We start from the raw sequence: 22,985 nt of genomic DNA, 5'->3' as shown, positions 1-22,985 counted from the left end.
GACAGAGGACTGTTCTTAAAGTTTTTATCTTTTCAAGGAAAAGACTAGACTCAAACACTGGAGAAAGCAAAAATTTTAGGATTAAATCCTGTGACAACAGTGTTGATTGACTCCTCTCAACAGTAACAATGAAGACAGCCAAATCTCATAAAATGCTCAAGTTAATTAAAAATATAATATCGAAAATGCCTGCAATGTGCTTTACATATCATACTCTCCCTTTCCTCAAACCATGGCCAACTTCCAATTAAACTCACTTGGTTATGCAAATTTGGCAACTTCAAGAAAAATGCTTTAGTACAATTAACACATACAGATCCTGCAACTTAATGCTATTGTGCAGTTTATCTTGGAGTCATATAAACACCTATTTTCATTCTTCATATCTTCCAATTTTTCTGTTGTCTGTGAGCTACTTGGATAGAGAAGCTCTGACTTATATGTCTTTCCTGCAAAACACCTAACCAGCATCTTACTTATGGTAGGTACAAAAAGGTTGTGAAATCCAGTTTCCATTTTATATATTTAATCTGCTATATTACTGAAAAAATGAATACATCTAATTGTTTGGTGTTATACAAAGAGATCATCCAGCAAAGAATCTTAAATATTAGGAGCTATCTGTGAAACCGCCTTTGTAAATTATAACTGAGGAAATTATGACAGTGAAAGAAATAAGACCTAACCGACTCTATCTTGCTTCTAACCCTTAAGCTGTCCTTGTTCATTCCTAGGCATAGGCCGAACTATCTGTGGGAAGGAATTCAGTTCATGGTTTGACTCTGAAACAAAATTGATAACAGCCTTTTCCCAAAGACCCTGCTCTTGCCTGAGGTCCAATCTGCCCCTGCAGAACTACCAAATTAGCTACAAAATTAGAAATTACAATTGAGGGGTCATGCAGCCTGTGGCTCTGAGAGTCTGAACCTCCCCAAATTGCTCCTGGGGATAACATCACTATTGTAAAGTTTAAGATCAGTGCTTCAGATATTTTGCAGACCCTGCACTTGATGGATCAGCTGACACCACCCAGCCCAACCAGTTCTGCCATCACACCCAGGAACAGAAGGCATTAAGAAAACCTAACTTCCACCCACTATGATTCCATCTCCAACCTGACCAACCAGCACTCCCCACTTTCCGGGTGCCTCCCTGTCAAATTATCTTTAGAAGCTCTGATCCCTGAATGCTCAGGGAGACTGATTTGAGTAATAATAAAACCCCGGTCTCCTGCACAGCCAGCTCTGTGGCTCTGTGATTTCCTCTTTCTCCACTGTAATTTCCCTGTCTTGATAAATCGATTCTGTCTAGGCAGCGGGCAAGGTGAACCCACTGGGTGGTTACATCTGCATTGGATAAAATAGAAATATTTCATTAAGAACCAAAGGAATGGGTACTTGTTTTTTTCTTTGAGACGGAGTCTCGCTCTGTTGCCCAGGCTGGAGTGCAGTGGCGCGATCTCAGCTCACTGGAAGTTCCGCCTCCCGGGTTTATGCCATTCTCCTGCCTCAGCACCCGCCACCATGCCCTGCTATTTTTTTTGTATTTTTAGTAGAAACGGGGTTTTCACCATGTTAGCCAGGATGGTCTTGATCTCCTGACCTCATGATCCACCCGCCTCGGCCTCCCAAAGTGCAGGAATCGGTACTTTTATGAGTGAATTGAATCTTACTGATTCAAACGAGATATCATTAAAAGTCATTTGATTACCAAAAAAATCCCATATACCTTCTTAGTGTAACCTAATCCCAGCGGGGGTGCCCCTTTTTAGTTATCCACTGAAAAATCCTTCCCAATTTGGAGACTCTGAAATTCTTAGGTTATTTTGTTGTTTTGTTTGTTTTGCTTTGAAATGGTACCTCATGTTTATCATTATATTCTTGGTAATTCTTAATTTTGCCACAGTTCGAGGCTTGTTTCTGTTTGTTTTAGAAAAAAAAAAAAAAAAAAAAACAGTTGGCAGGCTAGAGCTATGGCTTGAGGCTGAGATGGAAACTTTTCCAAAAGGGTAGCACATTTTTATTAGCTGACACAACTCCCCTGTGACCCCTTGCATCAATCGCATTTAGTCAGTAAACAATAAATACATGCCAAAGTAAGGGATGCACCTTTTTTGGTAAGCTGAAAAAGAAATGAAGGGCATTTGTGTGTGTATCACTACATTATATATTAATTATACTTTTTCTCATAACACAAGGCACCTTTCCTCCTTAGTTTCCGCTAAAATTCTGATGCAATTAGCTTTTATTGTACAGAGAGACTGCCTTTATTAAAAGTACCTTAAAATTATTTGTTTCCAAAGTATCTAAAATATACTTTTATCTAAATATATCAATCCAGGAGAAATTAATGAACATTTCTAACATTGCAGGGCCTCCTCCATCCTTTTCCCTTCACTGACTGTCACCAAAAGAGAGCACTGGGGGACCCAGACTCCAAGCAGTTTGTCCTCTGGGGCCAAGTCTCTCTGACCCGGGGAAAGGCAACAATAGTTGCACTATTTGCAAAGTATAATCTTATTGGGAAATGTTCCAGTCCTGGTCTGAGCTTTACTGATACTAGTAAAGCTGGTTTACTGTCTCTGAAATCATGGACCTGCTGTACATGCAAAGCACTCTAAGGTGTCCAGGCCACCTGGTGCAGGCCAGGCTCCACTTATCATCTGCTGCTTTGCTTCTGTAATTTTCAAAAACCTAAGAGGGATGTCAATATTTGAAAAACTCTCTTCTAAGTACAGTTTCCTAAAAATAAAAGAAAATTACTTCTGCATGACTCCAATAGGCTTTATTTTATCTTTGAGCTTATCTATTTATAATGCAAATATGCTTTGCTTATTCAGGAAAACCATTTAGTTAAAGAAGGTTTGCCTAACTCATGGCCTGTGGTGAATGAAAGTCAAATAGAATACAAAGATGAAAAAAGTTTTAAAGACCGAAAAGTTCCATACAGACTAAAGTAGGCACTGTTATGTCTAAAATGAATGGAATGCTGTGTGCGTGTGTGTGTGTGTGCATAACTGCAATGTGTATGTGTGTGTGTGTGTGTATCAGTAGAGGCAGAGGTGAAAACATGTGTTTACATTTACACTTGCCATGCTGCACACTGAGGAACATTTGTTTCCAGTTCCCATAACAGGTGTTACCTGTTCAGATAAAGCTTTAGCCTTTTCTTCTGCTTCTTTCAGACAAGTCTCCAATGACTCAAGTTGGGCCAAGGTAAACGCCATCTGTCCAGTATCCAGGGACACTTTCTTTAAAAAAAAAAATCAATTATTACTTTTTGACAGGGATCATTTGAGCACATCTCAAACAATCTTATGGACTAATGATAGGCTTGATAAACTCACACAAATCCTCCCCTTTTCTTAACAAGGAAATAAAACGGCAAAATGTTTTAACAATAGTTTTATTTAAAACATAGAATGTAAAAAGAGTAAAAAATAAATGATGACAATGAACAGCTTTAGAAAGTTAGATTAAATAACTGTCATTGGAATTTGATTACTTTGAAACTTTTATTCTTCAAAAGGTTAGGTTTAAAATTTCACATTCCTGATGGAAGATGTCACCTAGAATGCGTATGTTTTTAACATTCACCTAACAGTAGGAACGGAGTCAACTGAACTCAGAGAAACCCTGTTTCCTCTCATCTTCACCTTCTCAGCACATGTCATTAAAGCAAAGATACCACATGTTTTAGAATCAGATCATTCTTCCCCAGAGCCTGGCTAATATGACTCAAATTAGCAGATGTGTAGACTCTGCCTCTCAAAATTTTTCTTTATCTTTTTCTTTTTCTTTTTCCAGGCAGAGTTTCACTCTTGTTGCCCAGGCCAAGTACAAGGGCACGATCTTGGCTCACTGCAACCTCCACCTCCTGGGTTCAAGCGATTCTCCTGTCTCGGCCTCTGAAGATTACAGGCACGTGCCACCACGTCCAGCTAATTTTTATATTTTTAGTAGAGATGTGGTTTCACCATGTTGGCCAGGCTAGTCTTGAACTCCTGACCTCGTGATCTGCCCACCTCCACCTCCCAAAGTGCTGGGATTACAGGTGTGAGCCACTGTGCCCAGACTCAAAATGTTTCTAAAGTTACTTTTCCTCAGCTACAAGCTGAAGAGTACACAAAATTGGTATGAAAACACCAGGTACGGGCCCTTGTGAGGCTAGAGCACTTCCTTGCTACTCTTTTGCTATTGTAATACTTAATAATTACAAAGCAATACAAAAAGTTGGAAAACCTTGTACATGCTAGGATGATGACCTTCCTATAGTTTCTCTGGGTGCGTCCTGTTTTCTTGCGAATACTCCTGCTGCAGCTGTTTCCAATTAACCCCATAAAGAACGAACTGCATTCCTACATATCTTAAAGGTCTAACTTCTGTTTTATTTTTTTCCCTGTGGCTTATGAGACCACCGATTTTACATGTGTGCATTTCCTGACGATACAATACAGCCATCTGGTGGTAAATGGAACCAGGCATAAAAATACAGCATTCGTTCAGTTTCTGTACTTGTTCATACCATACATCGAACCTTGAGTCTCTGCCACTGGCCTCTGATATAAACAGAATTCTATGAGATGAGAGGCAAAAAAATATTTCTACTTCACCAACAGCCTGGCTCAACAGTCAAGTTCTGCCACTACAGGGGCATACTCACCCTCAAAAGTTTGCCTTTAGGGGAGGAACATCTTAGGCTGGAATGGTGATACTAGGAAGTGAACCAATTGTCCTCGGATCCCTGATGGTTCCAGTAATTTCAAAAATGGGTTCAAAAATTCTCAAAAAAAAAAGCCTTTAAACAAAATTCTTGTGCATTTACACTTAGAGATGAATACAGGCTGTAAGACATTATATGCAGAAATGGGGAATTGTCATGAGGCCAAACTATTTTTAAAAGATGGGGAATCCCTGATCTAGACTTCTATTTCCAGGGAAAATTTTCTTGTTGAACGGTTGATCTCAAGAGGAACTTTTTAAAATTTGTGTGAGTAGACTCAGCAAGATCATCTAATCCATTTCTCCAGGGCTTCTTCAAACACCCAAAATTTCCCCAGCCGAGAACAACAAACATTTCCATAAGACAAAAACATTATAAGTCAAAGCCAAATGAAACAGGCGTAACTGAGAACTGTTATTAAATAACACAGGACTTTTTGTACAGACAAATTTAGGGAATTGTCATGTGTTTTAGGACAGGGAAAGACCTGAGCAAACCATGGAGAATGCAAAGTCAGTCTTTTACACCCCCACTCCAGCTGTAGTGAGCACGCCCTGCTCTCTGACCTGTCTTTCAGCTTCTGCCATGCTCTTAAGGGAAAAAGCTTACACAAAAGCAGGCACTTTTTAAATAGGAGGTAACTCCATTAACAGAACAAAGGCAAACAAAAATGAAGTCAAGAACAATTTCAAAAATAAGTAAACACATGAAGATAGAGGTTTGGGAGGTGGATATGTGGTTTCAAAGACTAAAAAAGTTAGATGCACTCAGTCGTTGTCCCAGTTTTGCAAGGTACAATGGCAGAAGGGCAGAAAGATAGGACTTCCATTATTAATTTCATTTTACTTCCAGGTACATGTGGACACATGCAATTTGTATTAATAATGAAAATGAATATTCTCAGTGGTTAAAGTAGTTGCAAGTGAATTATATTAATCAACAGTCTATGACATCAAAATGATGAAAATATAGGCAATATACAGGTGTTTGGGAATTGAACCTGTGTATGGATTTCCAAATGGTAAATTCCAACAATTTAATAATAATCCCCATTGTGAATTTCTACTTTTTGTCTTAAAATTGTCTACCTAAATATTAAGTTATTATCTAAATACAGATACCTAATGTAGCCAAGATGATCAATAGAAGATGATACTAAATAACACTAAAAATTCAATAAACTCTTTGATTAGAGTAAAGACACCTGAGTATTATTATGCATGGATGTTGAGGTTGATAGTTTACTAATTGAACAAATTTTATATGACATTGTAAGAGTAGACTTTGTTCTGGTTGCAAAGGTTTCTCATATGATAATTTAAAGGAAAATCTACATATTATTTTCTAATTTTATATTTCTTGATTTCTTAATCTATTCCAGTACCTTCTCATTATCCTCTACCTTGCTGTTAAGGCTTTATTTCTCTGTCCTAAAATGACAGCTATACAAACCCTTTGACCCTTAAGGACTGGCTCAAGGTTTCTGATTGATCCAACTTCATGTGCCATATCTAGAAATGTTCCTGTCTGCAGAAGCCAGACAGGACTTTGCTGAACAGTAAGTAGGAGCCTGATAAATAATTGTTGATTGATTAAAGGCTCGGCAGTCAATGAAGGTGGTTGTACCAGAACGAGCAGTCCTTCATGCTGAGAGGCTATAACAGTGACTTCTTTGAGCAATACTTTTCATGCATCTGACCTGGGACATTGACAAGGATCAGAGCCACAGAGAAGTTCTGCTTGCCATGGTCAGGGGCCAGACTGTGCAGATGAGGACAAGAATGTGGGCATGAGGCCGAGTGATGGTAGGGTTGTTGTAAGAACTGAATGAGGTAAAGCAGATAAGTGCTTTGACAGATGAAGTGCTCAATACATGTTAATAATTCCATTATCCCAATTCCTTTAAAGAGAATAATTTGGTATTAAGACTCTCTAGCTTATTTTAAAACCCAAGTAAAAGAAAATACCCACAGGGACACCTTCATAACAGCAAGTGATCAAACGGCAGTGGGAAATTCAGTCAAGTTTGTAATTAAGAACAGTTAATGCATTAAATATGTGCACGTACATTTATTTAAGAGAAAGAGTTTTAAATAAAAGTGTGGTTATGGCAAATTTCACCTTTGTGGAAGAGCATTTTGACATAGGTCAGTTTTGGAGAATTCAGTGTCTCTAAAATCTGAAGCTTCTAATATGTCAGGGTTCTAGCAGCAGCCCCTGCTCAGTGGTAGAGTAACTTCCTTCCAGATAAACACATTTTACAATATCCTGTTTGATATCTATTCATTACTGCTGCCCATTCCTCTCTCATTCTGCTTGACAGGCACCTATCACCCTATTCTTCCTTACCCTTCTGCAACCTACTCATTTTCTCATGCAGAGTCAAGTCTTTCCCCAGCTGATCATCTTCTCCCCCACCCACCACCCATGCCTCATCCCCTCACCCTGGGCACATTTATTTCATGTCTCCCCACTGCCCTTTCATGATCGGAATTCACGTCACAGTGATAATTGCATCACTCTCATGTTCTTTTGTGTTTAGCGTTTGCAGCAGTTTCTTACACTAAATTGCCCATTTCTACTTAGGCAAATATTTAAAAACTCAATTTTCCTGGTTCTAATCCATTCCGATGAAAACAGTATTCCTCTGTGTTTGGGTTTGCCTCAATAGTCACCTAAGAAGATATTTAAATTCAAAATGTGAACAAATTACAACTAGTTATCGAAATGCTCATCAATATGGCTGAGCAGGACGTGGCTCTGGGAGGATGATGGCCTGGATTGAGCATAGCCTAAGGAGCACCCTGCTTGTAATCTGGAAGGTATGGTCTATATCTGACTTGATTCTAAGTGATCATGTGACTTCGAGCCAGCTGCTTCATTTGTCTGCGTCTCAACATTTTTGTCTTTAAATGAAGAATGTATTCATAAAGCCCAGGAGGAAATAGATGGCTACTCCAATGCAGAAACTGAGGAGAATTAGACGAAGGGACGATTTAGAAGGTGTGGGTAAGATTAAAGGAACCAACAAGGGTTGGTGAGACATTCCCTGGAAGTACAGGTGCCCTTTGCCTTACCTTGACCTGAAGAGGTAGGGGAAGAGCAAAACTGATAGGTCTAGAAAGAAAGCTTGAGGAGAGGAACACAGCCACGGCCAACTATGTCTAGGCAGTTGTGGTGGTTGGAGAGAAGTAGGGAGGGGAAACGAACCAGCAGAGTCAATAGCCTGACCTTAACTCCTCTCATCCCCTGTTCTCCTGTGTGTGTCTTTCTCGGGCTGAACTCAACAAGCCAGAGGTCAAGAGAACCCGAATAAATGTCCAGAAAGATTAGCGTTCCCTGAAAAGATGAGTTGGAAAGGGTGGAGAGTGGATAGGGAGGAGGAAACAAAGAAACCTCAGCCCAAAGGGGTTTAATTATATTAGTGGTTCCCAAATGCCACCCCATAGATCAGTGTTGGTTTGTGATAACATTTGTGCCAGCCAGTAACAAAAGGACAAGGCAAACTTTTAAAGAGAACATTGTGAATTTTTCATGAAGCCAAATTGATTCCTCTTTAAAGACTGTCATTTATTCTGAGATTATAATCATTCTACTGTCTTTGGTGTTAAGAGGATATTTCTTTAACAAATGATGGCAGTATATGGAAATTATTGTGTTTTAGTGTCTTGAAAAAAAATTGAAAAGTTGGCAATCATATGAGAACTAACCCTAATTATTTTGGGTGTGAAAATTCTTACTGGCTTATGAAATCTAAGTATAGAGACCTCCTATCTAAATGATCCCTGTTAAATTGTGAATTGAATGTTTTATCAGGTGGCCTTTCCAGATCTAGAGTCCCTGAATCACCCTGGACCTCGTTCAAGATGCATCTATATTCTATATCAACTTATCTGCCTTAGCAAGGTTCCAGGATATTATTTTTTAAAGAAATAAACACATTCCTAAAGGTCAACCTTTCACCCTGTGAAAGATTTAACTACTTGTCCATTTCTATAGCCTCACTGATAGACTAAAAGAAAAAGATATTGGAAAGAAATTGTTGACTCAGATTTTAATTTATAAAAAGGTTGTTGGCATGGAAGTTAAAGAGAAATGACCACGTGACGTTTGATAGCTTCATAAATAACTTTAAATAATGGCTAACCCAAAACTCTTAACATGCCAGCTCTTATTCCAGTTCAGCTCAAAGCAATTCAATTCAAGTTCAAAAAATATTTATTGAAGGCTCACTATTTGCCAGGCACTATACTAGGCAACGGGGAAATAAGGAGTAACAAAGCAGACGTGATTAATATGCTCACCAGGAGTCTTAGCCTAGAATTTCTCTCCAATACAGAAATCTTGGAATTGGGTTTATGTAAAAATGAAAAGAATGTCACAAGTTTGGTGGTTAATTTAACATTTTTATGCTCACTCATAATATACTGCTTTATGCTTTAGGGCTTTGTTCCTTCCTCCTTGATGAAGATTCTGGTTAGAATCTGATAGAAGGTGGTAAGAGGCAGTTCTAATCTCTTTTCAAATATTCCAGGTCTATCTCTAGTAATATTGCTTTATAGGCTCTTAGAGACCTTGTATAAACAGCATCAGAGGAGAAAAAGGACCTTGCAAAAGATGGATATCTTCCATGGTTTAAATTAAAGTTAATAGCAAAATAGGATCTGGGCTAGAGGAGTCCTGAATTCGAGTTCATATTATATTACATATGTTACAGAATCTGTTCTGTGACCTAAAATAGCCCTCTATCATTTGATTTATGAGCAACACAGACTCCTCTGAGTACCTGATAACATCTGTGAATTCTCTTATCAAAAAAAGTATGTGCACAGCTTGCACACACATACAGTAAGCACACGTGCACATAATTTTGTATATGCTTTCAGGGTGTTTAAGCACCCTTCTCAATGTCATTCATGTAGCCCACATTAAGCAATCCTTGTTTAGAGGGAATGTCACATGTTAGCCACCTTTAATTTTTATTCAAAAATAAATTGCAGGCTGGGTGTGCTGGCTCAAGACTGCAATCCCTGTATTTGGGGAGGCTCAGATGGACAGGTATCTCGAGCCCAGGAGTTCAAGATCAGCCTGGGCAACATGGTGAGACCTCGTCTTTGCAAAAATTAAAAATAATTAGCAGGTGGTGGTGGTGCGTGCCTGCAGTCCCAGCTACTTGGGAAGCTGAGGCTGAACAATTGCTTGAGCCTGGGAGGCAGAGGCTGCAGTGAGCCGAGATTATGCCACTGCACTCCAGCTTGGATGATAGAGCAATAACCTGTCTCAACAACAATAACAACAACAAAATTTTTTTAAAAACTATTTGTTTTTAAATAAAATTTTCAGTTAAGTGGGATATCGTTTGCCATTTGTAAAGATGGTACTTTTTTGTGTGAGAGGATTATTTATTTTCTCACTCATCATGTGTTAAGTTTAGATTTTGAGTACTTTGGCATGTTGACCAATTATGTTTTCATTCTCCAACTGAATTTTAGTGTTTCAGGAAATGCACATGCCTGTAGGACTTTCACGTCAGCTCATGAGTAAAGTGATAGAATTGATGATATTTCATTGCCCAAGTTGATTGTGGCTTTTCAAAGTTAGTTTTGTTATATAAATTTTGCTATACTGTGTAAAATCAACAGCAAATGTTTTATGATTGACAGTGTTCAGACTGGAGGTAACTTTTTTCTACTAAAGAGTTTTAGATTCTAAATAGGTGAATTTTTTAAAAAATTAAAAAATCAATTACAATGATAAGAACTTCAATATTCCAACAATGCTATTTCCAAAACCTAGCAAGGAAATCCTTCATTGAACTTGAAGTTTCATAGAAACCGTTTTCATGAGAAACCCTTTCATTTCCTCCCAGACTGGCATTTGCAGACTCCCTTCTTTACCAAGATCCGAAGGAGAAATGTGTTATGCATCCTTTCATAACAGATAAAAGTTTAGCAACTATTTCCATAGTGCTTTCCAATATGATAAGGCACAGAAGACAGATGGAAAGGCTCATTGTGCTGTGAATTTCCACTTCTTTTAAGGTCTTGCAGTCAAAATGCTTCTAAGAGGCATGGCAAAAATATTGGAGAAGAAAGCATAGTACAGCCAACTGTAGCTACTCAGTGGGCCTTAGTTTTCCCATCTGTGAAATGAGAAGACCATTGTACGTCATTCAACTTGACCTCTGCACGGGCCATTTGGCGAGCTGTTTTGACTGCCCAGTGTCTTTCTCTCTTTGGAGAATTTCCCATCCCATATACCCTGTCTTCCAAAGTTAAAAGCCAGGAGCTCCTTCCCAAGTGTTCTTCACAGCCAAGGTGTAGTCATGTGACTTAGACTCCACCAAGTCAGACACACCAGCATGAAACTTCAATGTGGATGAGACTGAAATGAAAAAGGTGCCAAACAGCGTGGAATCTGGCTTGGTGGACGGGGTCATTCTGTTTTCAGGGGCTACAGTGACAGAAGACTTAGAAGTAATATCTCAGATTCAGGGAAAATGACAGGTTATAGGTCTGGTGGCAGCAGTAACAGGTTTGTCCTCAGAATCTGCAAGGTAATTGGGTGTAGTAATTCTCTGGCTCTCCTAAAGAACCTCTGAAATACCTAATATTTTCCAATAATTCTTTCCCCCCTGAATCTGAACTAGTACGGGTTCTGTTGATTTCAAATATGAATCTGATTGATGCAAAGTCCTTGACATAATTATACTTATTGTTTGTGTGACTTTAAGTAAGTAATTTAATTATTCTGAGCCCCCATTTCCTCATCTATAAAAATGGAGGAGATGATAACTCCAGGGTTTGCTGTGATTATTTCATGGGGTAATTCAGAAACTTACTTAGTATAATGACTGGTCCACAGTAGCAAGTAAAAAGAAAATTCTCTCTTCAAGCTGTAGATTTTATGTTCCTATGGTGTAGCTTCTGGGAGTTCCCAGCCTAGGAGAGAGTCTGGGAGTTGACTGTAAGGACCAGAAACTCTTGGCTTTATGTGAATATACCTCTTAGCCTGGTTACCCCTTGTTAGAAAAGGCACATCGTTATGCATAAACTAAGAGCAAAAATTCAAAAATGCAAGTGGGTAGGTCACAATCTTGTATCCTCCCCTGCCAGCAAAGGATAATTTTTACTTGGTCTGCTCCATTTCTTCTCTTCCTTGACCTTCTTTTTAAAAAATTATTTTATTTTAAGTTCCAGGGTACATGTGTGGGATGTGCAGGTTTGTTGCACAGGTAAACGTGTGCCATGATGATTTGCTGCATCTATCAACCTATCACCTAGGTGTTAAGCCCCACATGCATTAATTATTTACCCTGATGCTCTCCTTCCTCCCACCACCCTCACCCTGACAGGCCCCAGTGTGTGTTATTGCCCTCCATGTGTTCCTGTGTTCTCATCATTTGACTCCCACTTATAAGTGAGAACATGTGGTGTTTGGTTTTCTGTTCCTGCATTAGTTTGCTGAAGATAATGGCTAGCAGCTCCATCCACATCCCTGCAAAGGACATGATCTCATTCCTTTTTATGACTGTATAGTACTCCATGGTGTATATGTACCACATTTTCTTTATCCAGTCTATCATTGATGGACATTTGGGTTGATTCCATGTCTTTGCTATTGTGAATAGTGCTGCAATGAACATATGCATGCATGTATCTGTATAATAGAATGATTTATATTCCTCTGGGTATATACCTAATAATGGGGTTGCTGGGTCAAATGGTATTTCTTGTTCTGTGTCTTTGAGGAGTCACCACACTGTCTTCCACAATGGTTGAACTAATTGACATTCCTACGAACAGTGTAAAAGTGTTTTTCTCCATAGCATTGCCGGCATCTGTTTTTTCTTGACTTTTTAATAATTGCCATTCTGACTGGTGTGAGATGGTATCTCATTGTGGTTTTGATTTGCATTTCTCTAATGACCAGTGATGTTGAGCTATTTTCCATATGTTTGTTGGCCACATAAATGTCTTCTTTTAAGAAATGTCTGTTTATGTCTTTTGCTCACTTTTTAATGGGGTTGTTTTTCTTTTTCTTCTACATTTCTTTAAGTTCCTTGTAGATTCTGGATATTAGAACTTTGTCAGATGAATAGATTGCAAAAATTTTCTCCCATTCTGTAGGTTGTCTGTTCACTCTAATGATAGTTTCTTTTGGTATGCATAAGCTCTTTAGTTTAATTAGATCCCATTTGTCAATTTTTTATTTTTGTTGCAATTGCTTTTGACATTTTAGTCATTAAATCTTTGCCACAGCCTATGTCCTGAATGGTATTGCCTAGATTTTCTGTTTGGGATGTTATAGTTTTGGGTTTTACATTTAAGTCTTTAATCCATCTTGAGTTAACTTTTGTATACGGTATAAGGAAGGCATCCAGTTTCAATTTTCTGCATATGGCTAGCCAGTTCTCCAGCACCATTTATTAAACAGGGAATCCTTTCCTCATTGCTTATTTTTGTCAGGTTTGTCAAAGATCTGATGGTCGTAGTCTTATTTCTGAGTTCTCTATTCTGTTCCATTGGTCTATGTGTCTGTTTTTGTACCAGAACCATGTTGTTTTGGTCACTGTAGGCTTGTAGTATAGTTTAAAATTGGGTAGCATAATGCCTCCAGTTTTGCTCTGTTTTCTTCGAATTGTCTTGGCTATACAGGCTCTTTTTTGGTTCCATATGAATTCTAAAGTAGTTTTTGCTAGTTCTGTGAAAAATGTCAGTGGTATTTGAATAGGAGTAGCATTGAATCTATAAATTATAAATTTATGATATTGATTCTTCCTATCTGTGAGCATGGAATGTTTTTCCATTTGTGCCCTCTCTGATTTCCCTGAGCAGTGGTTTGTAGTTCTCTTTGAAGAGGTCCTTCACTTCTCTTGTTAACTGTATTCCTAGGTATTTTATTCTATTTCTAGCAATTGTGAACAGTTCATTCATGATTTGGCTCTCTGCTTGTATATCATTGGTGTATAGGAATGCTTGTGATTTTTGCTTATTTATTTTGTATCCTGAGATTTTGCTGAAGTTGCTTATCAGCTTAAGAAGCTTTGAGGCTGAGATGATGGAATTTTCTGGATATACGATCATGTCATCTGCAAATAGAAACAGCTTGGCTTCCTCCCTTCCTATTTGAATACCCTTTATTCCTTTTTCTTGCCTGATTGCTCTGGCCAAAACTTCCAATACTATGTTGAATAGGAGCAGTGAAAGAGGGCATCCTCGTCTTGACCTGTTTTCAAGGGAATGCTTCTAGCTTTTGCCCATTCAGTATGATACTGGCTGTGGATTTGTCATAAATGGCTCTTATTATTTTGAGGTATGTTCCATCAGTACCTAGTTTATTGAGAGTTTTTAACATAAAGTGATGTTGAAATTTATTGAAGGCCTTTTCTGCATCTATTGAGGTAATCATGCAGTTTTTGTCTTTAGTTCTGTTTATGTAATGAATTACATTATTGATTTGCATATGTTGAACCAGCCTTCATTCTGGGGATGAAGCTTACTTGATCGTAGTGGATAAGCTTTTTGATGTGCTGCTGGATTTGGTTTGCCAGTATTTTACTGAGGATTTTTGCATCAATGTTCATCAGGGATATTGGCCTGAAGTTTTTTTTTGTTGTATCTCTGCCAGGTTTTGGTGTCAGAATGATGTTAGCCTCATAAAATGAGATAGGGAGGAGTTTCTCCTTTTCAATTGTTTGGAATAGTTTCAGAATAAATGGCACCAGCGCCTCTTTATACCTCTGGTAGAATTCAGCTATAAAACTCTCTAGTGCTAGGCTTCTTTTGGTTGGTAGACCATTTACTACTGCCTCAATTTTAGAACTTGTAATTGGTCTATTCAGATATCAACTTCTTATTGGTTCAGTCTTGGGAGGATGTATGTGTCCAAGAATTTATCCATTTCTTCTACATTTTCTAGTTTATTTGCATAGAGGTGTTTATAGTATTCTCTGATGGTTGTTTGTATTTCTGTGGGGTCAGTGGTAATATCTCCTTTATCATTTTTATGGTGTCTATTTGATTCCTCTCTCTTTTCTTTATTAGTCTAGCTATTGGTCTATCTATTTTATTAATTTTTTCATAAAAGCAGCTCCCAGATTAATCAATTTTTGGAAAGGTTTTTGTGTCTCTATCTTCTTCAGTTCCACTCTGATTTTGGTTATTTCTTGTCTTTTGCTAGCTTTGGGGTTTATTTGCTCTTGGTTCTCTAGTTCTTTTAGTTGTGATATTAGGATGTCGATTTGAGATCTTTCTAATCTTTTTTGATGTGGTCATTTAGTGCTGTAAATTTCCCTCTTAACACTGCTGTAGCTGCATCCCAAAGATTCTGGTACATTGTTTCTTTGTTATCATTGGTTTCAAAGAACTTCTTGATTTCTGCCTTAATTTTATTATTTACCCAGGAGTCATTCAGGAGCAGGTAGTTCAATTTTCATGTAGTTGTGTGGTTTTGAGTGAGTTTCCTAATCTTGAATTCTAATTTGATTGTGCTGTGGTCTGGGAGACTGTTTGTTATGATTTCTGTTCATTGACATTTGCTGAGGAGTGTTTTACTTTCAATTATGTGATTGATTTTAGAGTAAGTGCCATGTGGCACTGAGAAGAATGTATATTCTGTTGTTTTGACATGGAGAGTTCTGTAGATATATATCAGGTCCACTGGATCCAGAGCTGAGTTCAAGTCCTAAATATCTTTGTCAATGCTCTGTTGCTATGATCTGTGATCTGTCTAATATTGACAGTGGAGTCTTAAAGTCTCCCATTATTATTGTGTGGGAGTCTAAGTCTCTTTGAAGGTATATATGAACTTGCTTTATGAATCTAGTTGCTCCTGCATTGGGTGAATATATATTTAGGATAGTTAGCTCTTCTTGTTGAATTAAACCCTTTACCATTATGTAATGCCCTTTTTGTCTTTTTCAATCTTTGTTGGCTTAAGGTCTGTTTTGTCAGAAACTAGGATTGCAGCCAGTTTCAGTGGCTCACACCTGTAATCCCAGCACTTTGGGAGGCTGAGGCAGGCTGATAACCTGAGGTCAGGAGTTTGAGACTAGTCTGACCAACATGGTGAAACCCTGTCTCTACTAAAACTACAAAAATTAGCCAGGTGTGGTGGCATGTGCCTATAGTCCCAGCTACTTGGGAGGCTGAGTCAGGAGAATTGCTTGAACTCTGGAGGTAGAGACTGCAGTGAGCCGAGATCATGCCAGTGCACTCCAGCCTGGGTGACAGAGCCAGACTCCACCTCCAAAAAAATAGAAAAAAAAAGAAACTAGGATTGCAATTTGTGTTTTTTCCTACTTTCCATCTGCTTAGTAAGTTTTTCTCCATCCTTTTATTTTGAGTCTATGTGTGTCTTTGCACATGAGATAGTTCTCTTGAATACAGCACACTGATGGGTCTTGACTCTTTATTCAGCTTGTCATTCTGTGTCTTTTACTTGGGGCACTTAGCCCATTTACATTTAAGGTTAATATTGTTATGTGTGAATTTGATCCTGTAATCATTATGCTAGCTGGTTATTTTGCAGACTTGTTGATGTAGTTGCTTCATAGTGTCATTGGTCTTTGTACTTCTGTGTGTTTTTGCAGTGGCTGGTAATGGGTTTTCCTTTCCATAGTTAATGCTTCCTTCAGGAGCTCCTGCAAAGCCTGATTTGTAGTGACAAATTCTCTCAGCATTTGCTTGTCTGAAAAGGATTTTATTTCTCCTTTGCTTATGAAGTTTAGTTTGGCTGGATATAAAATTCTAGTTTGGAAATTCTTTTCTTTAAGAATGTTGAGTATTGTCACCCCAATCTTTTCTGGCTTGTAAGGTTTTCACTGAGAGGTCAGAGGAGCTGGCAACCACTGTTGTAGGGTCTTACCCAGTAAGGAGGCATGGGATCAAAGACTTGCTTAATGAAGCACTCTGGCAGCCCCTTGGTGGAGGGGGTGCACTGTGTGGGAGGAATCCCACTCATCCAGACTGCCTGGATTCCTCAGAGCCAGCAAGGGGAAAGACTAAGTCTGCTGATCCCCTTACCCCGGGAGATCAGAGTTCTGTCCGTAAACCCCTGGCCAGAATGGCTGAAATTCCCACAAGGAGGCCCTGACCAGTGAGGAAGGATGGGTCCGGGTCTGGCCTCAAGAGGGAGTCTGGTCATGATCTGCCACAGCCGCTGTGCTGTGCTGTGGGGAATTCCTCCTGGGCCCAAACCACCCAGTCTCACCTGCACCCACAGGAGAAAATGGCAGACTGGAGCTGCAGTGATGGCTGCTGTCCCTTCTCTGGGTGACCTTCTTGTTAGACAGGCTCTTTGGAGTTTTTGAGATGAAGAGTGTGTGGACTGGGACTAACAGAAAGTTTTTCAAGTCTTTTTGAGGAGAAAACTTGGGAAAAGTCCTATGAGATGAAAGCTTACAGAGAAGAAAAGGGGGACTAAAAAGTAAATGTGTCTCTGAAGTTTTCCCCCACATGCTGTTTAATTAATGCGATTTAACCCTCCATATACCATCGAAGTTCATTGGACTCAATTATAGTTTTGTTTCTTTTTTCTGAGCAGTTCTATCTGTAAAAGTTGATATTTTGTGAAGTTTATTATTTCTTAATAGTCTTACAAAGAACAAACATAACATATATTTATTTTAAAATAAAATTTATTCTATCTTGCAGTTATCACACAAGCCCATTGAGCCTTCTATAAAGCTAAGATATATTGTGGGATCTTAGTGATCTTCTTTTTCTAACATTTTAAACATTTTGCTATTTTGTTATACTAGGATTTTTTTTTCTTATTCATCAATTGTTTTCGACTATGACAAAAAAAAGACTGAAGAGAAAAACAAAAAATAATGGAACCTACTAGAAAGACAAATACAATAGTGAAATTAATAATCATCTTTGAATTTTATACTGTGTTGCTGAAAGTATTACATCATCTTTCAAGATGGTGCAGAAGAGGGGACACCATGTGTATACTATGTTTTTAGCTTTCATTGAACACAGTTGAGAATACTGATTTTTTCTTTTTCCATCTATAATGACCAAACAGAAGAAAACTGACAGAGGGAGATATTTCACAATTCTTAGACAAATAAGAAGATGAATATAAAGAGCTACGGCAAGCTCTCTGGACCAGCACTGTCCCATAAAGTAGCTACTAACTACATGTGACATTCAGGTACTGAAAATATGGTTAGTTTGACTTAAGATGTGTTTTAAGTATAAAATACATACTGATTTTGAAGCTTTAGTACAATAAATGGGAATGTCAGATATCTTATTAAATTTTTATATCAATTATATGTTGAAATGATAATACTTTGAATATGTGAGATTAAATAAAATGTATTATTAAAATTTAATTTCACCTGGTTACTTTAAAATTTTCTATTTTACTACTAGAAACTTCTAAATTATATATATAACATGAAATATACTTCTGTTGGACAGTGCTACTTTACACACTAATGTTGATGATGGAATCAATCATGTAAGTGAAATAGACTATGAATCTTTAGATCATGATTTCCTACAAACTTTAAAAAATTTCCTCAAATTCATGAATCAATGGGTAAACAACCTGTCTCTATGGAAAATAAAGAAAATAGGGTACTCTCATACAGGACAGACTGTATCACACCATATTTTGCAACAAGAATTTGGACTTTCCTTTTTTGCTAACTGAATATATGACAATATTCTTTTATCTTTTATAATGTTTGTGTGCCAAATTTTTTATTTGATATAAAGAGTTTTGCTATGTTTAACTTTTATTACAACTTCTAATCAGTTTTTCTATTATGCCTTTATCCTTCTGTAAATTATTTGAAAAATGACTTCAAAAATACAAAAATTTAGATGGATTTCTTTAGTTGAGATGGTGAATGATGATGACTATTTTCGTAGTATACACAAGGGTAAGTACTAGAATATTTGAAACTTATCTTGCAGGTACTAGACTTTCCTTTTTTGGTGGGGGGAGAGACAGAGTCTCACTCTGTCAGCAGGTTGGAGTGCAGTGGCACTATCTCAGCTCACTGCAACCTCTGCCTCCCAGGTTTAAGCAATTCTGCTGCCTCAGCCTCCCACGTAGCTGGGACTATAGGCGCGTGCCACCACACCCAGCTAATTTTTGTATTTTTAATAGAGACGGGGTTTTCCCATGTTGGCCAGGATGATCTTGATCTCTTGATCTCATGATCCACCCGTCTCAGCCTCCGAAACTGCTGGGATTACAGGCGTGAGCCACCGTGCCTGGCCTAGACTTTTTTTTTAAAACCACAAATCAGTTCCAACCATTTAGTAAATTTAGATTTCAGCATTACGTGATGAGTGGTAACAAAGCAAGTACTATGGAAGTCTTCTTTCTAGATTTTCAATAACATAATTATCAGAAAAGAATGTAAGAACACATTAGGAGACAAAAACTCAATGCTGCTATAATATAATTTGGAAGAAGAAAGATTAATAGGATTCAGAATGCAGTCACCACAGACATAGATGTTTCTATTTTAAGGAAGATTGCAGGTAGAAATAGGCCCTAGAGAAAGCAGGTTGTTCTAGAATTTATAGCATTCTCCTTAGGCATTTGAGGCAAGACCTTAATATATGAAGGATATTATATTGTAATAAACATTATAAATATTTTTCCATCACTTACTTTGAGTATTTGGAAATACTTCTTAAATGAGTTGAAAAAATGGTAAGTGATAACTTTTCTTATGAGATACAGAATTTTCAGAATCCAAATTATTTTGTCATCTTTGTGTGTTAATGCATAACCTCATCCAAGGAGACAATCAACTTTGTGAAGAAGCAAGCTCTAATCAAACTTAGAAAAACTCACCATTTCTCTGAAGCTAAGTACAGATAGTACACCACATTGATTGAAATATTTAAATGTATTTCAAAATAACCAATGGACTCTGATACCTGATCTAACATAAACGGTTTAGCTATTGATATGAAGACCTGGGGTTATTATATCCAGCAGCAAATTTCAGTTTAACAAAACTATCAAAATAAATTAAACTGATGTTATGAAATCTGCCCGGTGAGACTGAGGGCAGCCAGAGGTCAGACTTTCTTCCTGAGAGGCTGCATCCTTGTGCTATTTACCCTGCTGCCACCTGCACTCTCTGCCAACTTCCCCAAGTATCCAGAGAAAGCCTCTCAAAGGGAAAGGCTAGATTGAGTAATTGTCCTAACCTCTTGGAAGGATAACTTCTCTTAAGGAAATTTTAAAGTTTTGAAAAGTAATTTTCTTCAGATCATAGCAATTGAAGTGTGCTCTCAAAGTCAGATTGATTAATTTTGACGGTCTCTCCACTTTCACCACTGTTATTCAACATAGTACTAGAACTCCTACCTAGAGCAATGAGATGAGAATGAAATAGAGAGCATCCAAATTGAAAAGGAAGAAGTCAAACTATCCTTGTTTGCAGATAGTATGATCTTATGTTTGTAAAAACCTAAAGACTTCATAAAAAAACAGCTGTTAGAACTGATAAACAAATTTAGTAAAGTCATAGAATACAAAATCAACATACAAAAATCAGTAACATTTCTATATGCCAACAGCAAACAACCTGAAAAAGAAATCAAGAAAGTAATTCCATTTGCTAGAGATAAAAATAAAATAAAATACCCAGGAATAAACTTAGTCAAATAAATGAAAGATCTCTACAGCGAAAACTATAAAACATTAATGCAAGAAATTGAAGAGGATACCAAAAAAAATTTTTTTAAAAGTCCATATTCATGGTCTGGAAGAATAAATATTTTTAAAATGTCCATACTGCCCAAAGCAATGTACAGATTCAATGCAATCTCTACCAAACTGCCAATGAAATTCTTCACAGAATTAAAAAAAAAAAATCCAAGAATTGTATGGAACCACAAAAGACCCAGAATAGCCAACAATGCCCTGAGCAAAAAGAACAAAACTGGAGGAATCACATTACCTGACTTCAAATTATACCACAGAGATATAGTAACCAAAACAGCATGATACTGGCAGAAAAATGAAAACAGACCAATGGAGCAAAATAGAGAACCCAGAAATAAATTCATCATCTACAGTAAACTCATTTTTGACGAAGGTGCCAAGAACATACATTGGAGAAAGGGCAGTCTCTTCAATAAACGGTGCTGGGAAAACTGGATATGCATATGAAGAAGAATGAAACTAGACACCTATGTTTCACCATATACAAAACTCAAATAAAAATGGATGAAAGACTTAAATCTAAGACCTCAACTACGAAACCACTAAAGAAAACACTGAGGAAACTCTCCAGGACATTGTTCTGGGCAAATATTTCTTGAGTAATACTCCGTAAGCACAGGGAACCAAGCAAAAATGGACAAATGGGATCACATCAAGTTAAAAAGCTTCTATATAGCAAAGGAAATAATCAACAAAGTGAAGAAACAACCCACAAATGGGAGAAAATATTTGCAAATGACCCATCTGACAAGGGATTCATAATCAGAATATATAAGGAAATCAAATGATAGTAAAAAAAAAAAAAAAAAAAAAAAAAAAAAAAAGCTAATACTCTTTTTAAAAATGAACAAAAGATCTTAATAGATATTCCTCAAAAGAAGACATACAAATGGCAAATAGGCATATGAAGAAGTGCTTGACATGACTGATCATCAGAGAAACGCAAACCAAAACTACAGGAGATATCATCTCTCTCCAGTTACAGTGGCCTTTATCCAAAAGATAGGCAATGACAAATGCTGGCAGGGATGTGGAGAAAAGGGAACCCTCATACACTGTTGGTGGAAATGTAAATTAGTACAGCTACTATAAAGAACAGTATGGAGGTGATATGGTTTGAATTTGTGTCCCCACCCAAATCTCATGTTGAATTGTAATTCCCAATGTTGGAGGAGGAGCCCAGTGGGGGATAATTGGACTATTGGAGCAGACTCCCCTTTGCTGTTCTCATGATAGTGAGTGAGTTCTCATGAGATCTGGTTGTTTAAAAGTATGTGGCACCTCCCCCCTTTCTCTCTTCCTTCTGCTCCAGCCATGTGAGACATGTCTCCTTCTCCTTTGCCTTGTACCATGATTGCAAGTTTCCTGAGGCCTCCACAGCCACGTTTCCTGTACAGCTTGTGGAACCTTGAGTCAATCAAACCTCTTTTATCTATAAATAACTCAGTCTCAAGTAGTTCTTTATAGAAATTCGAGAATGGGCTAATATAGAAAATTAATACTGGGAGTGGGTCATTGCTATAAAGATACCTGAAAATGTGGAAGCAGCTTTGGGACTCAGTAATGGGCATAGGTTAGAAGAGTTTGGAGGGCTCAGAAGAAGACAGAAAGATGAGGGAAAGTTTGGAACTCCTAGAGACTAGTTGAATGGTTGTGATCAAAATCCTGATAGTGATATAGACAATGAAGTCCAGGCTGAGTTGGTCTCAGCTGGAGATAAGGAACTTATTGGGAACTGGAGTAGGGTAAGTTTTGTTATGTGTTAGCAAAGAGGCTGGAGGCATTGTGCCTCTGCTCTGGGAATATGTAGAATGGTGAACATGAGAGAGATGATTTAGGGTATCTGGTAGAAGAAATTTCTAAGCAGCAAAGCATTCAAGATATGCCCTGGCTGGTTCTAACAGCCTATGGTCATATGCATGAGCAAAGAAATGATCTGAGACTTAAACTAATATCTAAAAGGGAAGCAGAATGTAAAAGTTCGGAAAATTTGCAGCCCAGCCATGTGGTAAAAAAGAAAAACCCATTTTCTGGGGAAAAAAATCAAGCCAGCTACAAAAATTTGCATATGGAAAAAGGAGCCAAATGTTGATAGCCAAGATAATGGAGAAAACACCTCGAAGACATTTCAGAGAAATTCATGGCATCCCCTCCCATCATAGGCCTGGAGGCCAAGGAAGGAAGAAGGGTTTCGTGGCCAGGCCCAAGGTCCTGCTGCTCTGTACAGCCTCAGGACATGGTGCCATGCATTCGAGCCAATCCTGGTCTAGTCATCTTAAGGTTTGTATCTTAAAGGTCCCAAGATACCTATTGTTTCAGAGAGTACAAATTGTAAGCCTTGGAGGCTTGCATGTGGTGTTAAGCTTGTGGGTGCAGAATGTGAGAGTTGAGGCTTAGGAACCTCTGCCTAGATTTCAGAGAAAGTATGGAAAGGCCTGGATGTCCAGGCAGAAGTCTGCTGCAGGGCCAAAGCCCTCAAGGAGAACCTCTACTAGGGTAGTGTGGGGGAGAAAAATGGGGTTGGAGCCTACGTGCAGAGTTCCCACTGG

At 38.0% G+C, this 22,985-nt stretch overlaps 1 protein-coding gene across 1 annotated transcript in view; it reads right to left on the bottom strand.

The window, feature by feature from the left end:
* CCDC192 (coiled-coil domain containing 192) overlaps positions 1 to 22,985 on the bottom strand; it is a 184,882-nt gene that overhangs the window by 144,765 nt on the left and 17,132 nt on the right. Inside the window, exon 3 of the mRNA XM_078004367.1 lies at positions 3,143 to 3,250. Within this exon, the coding sequence (XP_077860493.1) occupies positions 3,143 to 3,250 (108 nt within the window). The remainder of the gene's footprint in view (positions 1 to 3,142; positions 3,251 to 22,985) is intronic.

The sequence above is a fragment of the Macaca mulatta genome, chromosome 6 (genome assembly GCF_049350105.2).
Source record: "Macaca mulatta isolate MMU2019108-1 chromosome 6, T2T-MMU8v2.0, whole genome shotgun sequence".
In the NCBI taxonomy this organism is placed as follows: Eukaryota; Metazoa; Chordata; class Mammalia; order Primates; family Cercopithecidae; genus Macaca; species Macaca mulatta.
This window is presented reverse-complemented; position numbering and strand designations above follow the sequence as displayed.